The following is a 5,831-nucleotide window of genomic DNA, read 5'->3' on the forward strand; positions in this document are numbered from 1 at the left end:
TGGCTGCTCCATCCTTCCCAGAGCACAGCAGCCTTCAGGGCTGGGTCCGGGAGCTCTGGAATATTCAGATCTGGTTGTAAACTTTGTGGCTGAGCCTTGTGGTTTGCAATAAAGGGAGATATCTGCCTTACCCAGAGGCACTGATTGTGCCGCTGACCAGTGTGGGCTCGCTGACGTTTCCCGTGTTGACTTCACCCCTGCTGCAGTCCCAGATAAGGTGCTGGGGCAGCTGGACAAAGGTCTCCTGTCCCTCTTCCACCTTAACCCTTAGCAGGCCAAGCTGCTGCTGAGCAAGAGCCCAGGGGCTGGGGGGGAACATCCAGCTCCCCTAGCATGGCAGGGGCCACCCAGTGTCCCCAAACAGCAGCTGGCAGTGAGAGGTGGCCTGGCCTGGAATTGCCCAGCACTGCTCTGGTGCTGTGTTTTTGGGATCTCAGAGCATTCTGTGCCCTCTTGACAGGTTTTGGTGGGGGGGAAGTTGCTCAAACAAATGTGAGCATCCCGATAAAGAGTGACCCTGCTGTCCCCCAGGGAGGCTGAACAGCACTGACAACACTTGGATTCCCTTTGCTTCCTTCCCTTTCCCTCATTCCCCCAGCCCTGCAGGGCACAGCCCGTTCTCTCCTCTTCCCCACGAGCCTTTCCCCCAGCTGTGTCAGCCCCAGCCAGGGTTTTGTCACCTTCCTCACAGTCACAGGCCACAAAACCCACGCCTTTTCCTCAGAATTGCTGATGTGGGGCAGCAGCCAGGACGGGACTGATCTGCGGCTGCTGGAGCTGCTGAGTGATGCCTTGGTCATCACCTCCTCCCCACCACTGCTCCCACTGCCTTCATCCGGGCAGAATCTCAGCCCAGGGGGGATTAGGAGAGCAGGACCTTTGGGAAAACCCCTTTTCCCAGGAAATCGAACAAAAGCCAGAGCTGAGGCTGATGTACCCTGGTGGGTACAGCCCCCCTGGCCAAAAGCAGAAGTGGCCGTGGGCACCGGCTGCACTTTGGTATTGACCACACACCCCAGAGCCAGCAGTGTGGAGAGGCTTGGATCATCTGATAGGGTGAGCAATCCCCCAACCCAGCAGGGACACGCGGGAGGAACCAGGGCAGAAGTTGCTGCAGGGAGAGCTTGAACAATAAATTCTCTCTGCAAGAGCAAAGGTGAAGCAGGATGGTGAAAAAGGGCTGAAAACAGGGATTAGGAGAGAGCTGCTCCAGGGAAATGTCAGCCTTTCACCCACCACTGAGGCAGGTTCTCCTTCCAGCGCCTGCCCTCTGGGGTAAAAAGCAGATTTTTCTGGCCAGACAAGTCCCAAAATTACACCTGGAGAAGAGGGGGAGGAGAGCTTGTTCTCCTAAGTGAAGCGATCCTCCCTGAGATCCCATCGGGGTTTGTAAAGGGAGGAGAAAAATCTACAAACACGGTGGAAGTGGAAAAGCAAAAGGCAGCGGTCTTGGAGGCATCCCAAAACCTGGGCACGGGGACCACCAGCAACAGATGGAGGACACCCCGCTCCCACTGCAAAGCCCAAATCCTACAGAATTCTTGGCAAAGGCACAGGACCTGCCCTTGCACGTTGGGAAGCAGAGCTCTGCCTTTGCAGCCGTGGCCAAGCAGGTTTTCCCACTCCAAAGAACCCTGGGCACCCCCCTGGTGCTGGGATTGCTCCATGGGGGCAGCTGAGATCCCCAAAAATCCCATTTGCTGATCGAACACATCCTCCTGCAGATGTCACCAGCCCTGTTCCCTCTTTATTGGGTGTTTCTGGGGTGCCCGCGCTGCCTGGGGGTGCTGGGTGGGACCCCTGAGGGCTGGGGGCTGCAGGGAAGTGGCACCGAGGGGCTGGAAATGCTCCCGATTCCCACCCTGCCCCTCTCCTGCCTGGAAAATGAGACGAAGCCACACAGAGCTCCTCAGAGGGATCCCCGCCGTCCCCAGCTCTCAAATCCATTTATCCCGTCCCACGATATCAGGGCAAAGTCCGGGATAGCTCCAGGGATGCTGCCCACAGCCCCGCCCGGCTTTTGTCCTCATCCCACAATAATTCCCCAGCGGGGACGCAGACACAGGGAGGTGGCAGAAAGGAACCGAGCGGATACTGAGCCAGAGGAGAGGCCAAAAGTCAATCCCAAATTCCAGCAGTGGAGGAGAACCTTGTTCCGAGCCGGGAACAAAAATCCATGGATATCCCAGCGCCCGCCCGCGGCTCGGGCATCCCCGGTGGGATCTCGGCCCCTTCCTGCTGATGTCACGGAGCGGGGCCCGCAGCCGCCTTCTCCGGCAGGGCAGGGACCGGCCGCCCTTCCCCGGATCCTCCTCCCTCTCCTCCCTCTCCTCCCTCTCCTCCCTCTCCTCCCTCTCCTCCCTCTCCTCCCTCTCCTCCCTCTCCTCCCTCTCCTCCCTCTCCTCTCCCCTCCCCGGGCCGGCTGCAGCGGAGCCGGAGCCGGAGCCGCGGCCGCCCCGGCAGGTGAGTGCTCTGCAGGTGAGGGTTCTGCAGGTGACTGCTCTGCAAGTGAGTGGCCCAGACCCACGGAGCAACAGCGAGGGGAAACTCCATTTTTGAGCTTCAAAACATCTGGCCTCCCAAACAAACAAACAAAAAAAGCTGGCGAAAGGACTGGGAAGTTTGCGTGTGCTCCAGCGCGATGCTCTGCCTGTGCCGAGGATGCTGCCCGCGGCTGGGCACGGGTGGCAGAGCGGGGCAGGGGGGCCTGGACCCCGCAGCTGGGAGCTCTCCGGTGTTCCAAGAGGGAAGGAATGGCGCAGCGCTGGCCAGCGCATCAGGGAAAAATGCAAGGATGAAGCTGCCAGCGTTTCCATCCGTGCCTGGGCCAGCGGTGTCGGATGCTGCCGCGGGGATGGGGCTGCTGGAGATGCTGGAGGATGCTGGTGCTACGTGGGGAGGGGGTTTCAGGGGTCCTGATCAGGCTCAGAGCATGTGGGGACACTGGGACATAATGGGGACACATCCTGGGCGGGGATGCTCCCTGGGCTGTGCTTGAGGCGCCAAGGAACTCCACCTGTCTGGGGTCTTCTTTAATAAATTTAATTTTCATCAGGACCCCAGGCGCGTGTGCCAGGCCTAGGGGAAGGGACTGGGCTGGAGAGGGGGTGGCAGAAGCAGGGAAGTGGCTCCCAGCAGCTTTGAATGGTGATGAACCGGCGAGTCTGGGCGTGCTCCGGCTCCTCGGGAGCTCGGAGCGGGCGGGGACCTGGGCCGGGCTTGGCATGAGGAGGATTTTTGGCACGGAGGGATTTTCTGTCCCCACATGCCCTGGCACGGGCATGGTGCTGGCACGGTGGGTGGGAGCAGGGACAGGGCTCGCCGGGAGCCAGTGCCATCCCCACATCCCACTGAGCCCCTCGGTCCCGCAGGGCCCGTCCATGGATGCCAGCAAGAAGGTGGATCTGAAGATCATCATCATCGGAGCTCTGGGGTAAGGAGCTGGCGAGGGAGGGAAGTCCCCTGAGTGTGCTGGGTGTCCCCTGCCCCTGCTGTGAGCGACCAGAGCGGTGCAAAGCCTCACCAGTGCCCCTTTCCTCATCACCAGCGTGGGCAAGACCTCTCTGCTGCACCAGTACGTGCACAAGACGTTCTACGAGGATTACCGCACCACGCTGGGCGCCAGCATCCTCACCAAGGTCCTGGCCGTGGACAGCACCCCCCTGAAGCTGCAGGTGAGATGGCACTGCCCAGGGTGCCCACCCTGACCCCAGGGCTGTGTGTGTTTGTGTCCCACCATGGCCTGCTGTGCCCAAATGCCCACCAGGGTCATGACGTGCAGAGCCCAGTTTTCAGAGCTGAACTTGGGACCCCGATTTTCAGAGCCTGATTTTTCGGAGCCCCATTTTCGTAGCTGATTTTCAGAGCCCCTTTTTAAGAGCCTCATTTTCCGAGGCTGATTTTGATACCCTGATTTTCAGAGCCTGATTTTGAGACCCTGGTTTTCAGATCCTGATTTTCAGCATCCATAAACTACGCTGGAATCCCACAGGAATTCTAGGGGCTCAGCACCCCTGTAGCTGCTCCTCTGGGCTGCAGCACCCACCCTGCTCGTGTCATGTGTCCATCTGTGCCCTCCTCTGCCTTAGATCTGGGACACAGGAGGACAGGAGCGATTCCGGTCCATGGTGTCAACCTTCTACAAAGGCTCAGATGGCTGCATGCTGGCCTTCGACGTGACAGACAAGGAGTCCTTTGAGGCCCTGGACAACTGGAGAGATGATTTCCTGGAGAAGGTCATTCCCAGGGAGCAAGATTTCCCCATGGTCGTGCTGGGGAACAAGATAGACCTCAGTGACCGGCAGGTAAGGGTGGAGGAGGGAGAGCAGGGTGAGCAGTGCTGGAGTCACCATTCCAGGAGGGATTTAAAAGTTGTAAAGGTGTGGCACTTGGGGACATGGTTTAGTGCTGGGTTAATGGCTGGACTTGATGATCTTGAAGGTTTTTTCCAACCTAAACAATTCCATGATTGTATGATTGGGATGCTGTAGGGTCCAAAGGGCTCTTGAGGGCTGACCCTTCACCTCAGAACCAACTTTTTCCTATCCTCACGTAAAAAACAGAGCTCCAGGCAAAGAGCTGCCACCTCCCCCAGGGCCGGGAGGGGATGAGCAACATCCTCCTGCTGCTCTTTGTGGCGAAGACTGTCCCCTGCAGAGGCAGCAGGAATGCCAGCCTCAGACACTGCCAGTGCCAGCGGTGCCTGGATGGGTGAGGAGGGTCCCCTGTCCCATCCCTGAGCTGTGGCTCCTTCCTCTCATCCCACAGGTGCCCAAGGAAACGGCCTCAGCCTGGTGCAAGGAAAAGGACATCCCATACTTCGAGGTCAGCGCCAAGAACAACATCAACGTGGCCGAGGCTTTCGAGACCCTCGCCAAGCAGGCGCTGACCACGGTGAGCATCCTCCAGCTCCGGGCTGTGCTGGGGAGGATTCGGGAGGGCACCGCGCTCAGCTGGGGCTGGTCTGACAGATCCTCCCATATGGGAGAGCAACGGAGAGCCCCGGCGATGAGAAACGCAGCAGGGTTCGATCCTAAATCGATAGGGGCAGGAATTGCGGTTTCCTTTTTGCCCGGCGATGGGAACGCGGCGTGTGGCACCCACAGCGCGCCAGCACTGTCCTCTAGCGGCCGTGCCACGGGGACATTCGTGTCCCCAAACCCAGCGCTAGGTGGCTTTTCCCTGGATGTTGCCTTTAATCACAAGCCAGGGCTGAACCCCAGCGCTCCGCAGTCCGCGGGGCCGCTCAGGCTGGCTCTGAGCTGGGCTCACACATCCTTCCCCTTCTCCGTTTGTTGCTTTTTTTTTCAGTATAAAGGGATTTTTGAGAGTTATTTAACCGACTCCATCAAGCTCACTCCCAACGACAAGCCCAAGCAGAGCTGCTGCTGACCCTGGGGCCGCTGGACCCCGCGATGCCCACGATGCCCGGGGGTCCGTGCCCACTGCCCACCCCAGCCTGGCCACTGGGACTGGCCATGCCAGGGCACAGGACGGCCACCACTGGACACACCAGGGCCTGCTGCCTGCACATCCCAGCATCTGCTGCTTCCCACGGCTCTGGAGCTGCTCTCCCGAGCCTCCCAATCAGCTCAGTGTCACAGTGGCCCTGTCCCCTCCATCTGCTGCTGCCTGGCACCCGAGCGGGCGATGTCCCTGCGGTGACGGTGCCAGGCAGGCGGGCAGCGCTCCCGGTGTCACCACGGGTGACCCTTCCCAGTGCACAGCCAGGTGGCCCCGTGGCTCTCAGGGTGGCTAGGGGCTGGCCTGGGGGTACAATGGGGGCTGGTGGCCTCAGCACAGGGCTCTCCTGGCACCAGCCACTGTGGAGG

At 60.0% G+C, this 5,831-nt stretch overlaps 1 protein-coding gene across 2 annotated transcripts; it reads left to right on the forward strand.

The window, feature by feature from the left end:
* Positions 1-2,241: 2,241 nt before the first annotated feature.
* On the forward strand, positions 2,242-5,391 carry RAB7B (RAB7B, member RAS oncogene family). Of its 2 annotated transcripts, XM_062509611.1 has the most exons (7): positions 2,242-2,327; positions 2,409-2,478; positions 3,372-3,433; positions 3,548-3,674; positions 4,089-4,304; positions 4,768-4,893; positions 5,311-5,391. In XM_062509611.1, the coding sequence occupies exons 1-7, from the start codon at positions 2,242-2,244 to the stop codon at positions 5,389-5,391; spliced, it is 768 nt and encodes a 255-aa protein (XP_062365595.1). The 2 variants fall into 2 exon arrangements, with proteins under 2 accessions (XP_062365595.1, XP_062365596.1); XM_062509612.1 differs by lacking the exons at positions 2,242-2,327; positions 2,409-2,478; positions 4,768-4,893 and having other exon boundaries at positions 3,381-3,433.
* Positions 5,392-5,831: the final 440 nt, after the last annotated feature.

This window comes from Cinclus cinclus, chromosome 27 (assembly GCF_963662255.1).
Source record: "Cinclus cinclus chromosome 27, bCinCin1.1, whole genome shotgun sequence".
Taxonomy (NCBI): domain Eukaryota; kingdom Metazoa; phylum Chordata; class Aves; order Passeriformes; family Cinclidae; genus Cinclus; species Cinclus cinclus.

Bases quoted from the DNA above. Each gene is read 5' to 3' on its own strand.
- RAB7B (XM_062509611.1), top strand. From the start codon at position 2,242: ATGTCACGGAGCGGGGCCCGCAGCCGCCTTCTCCGGCAGGGCAGGGAC. The intron at 3,434-3,547 runs GTAAGGAGCTGG...CCTCATCACCAG, and splicing joins ATCATCATCGGAGCTCTGGG to CGTGGGCAAGACCTCTCTGC. The intron at 3,675-4,088 runs GTGAGATGGCAC...CCTCTGCCTTAG, and splicing joins GCACCCCCCTGAAGCTGCAG to ATCTGGGACACAGGAGGACA.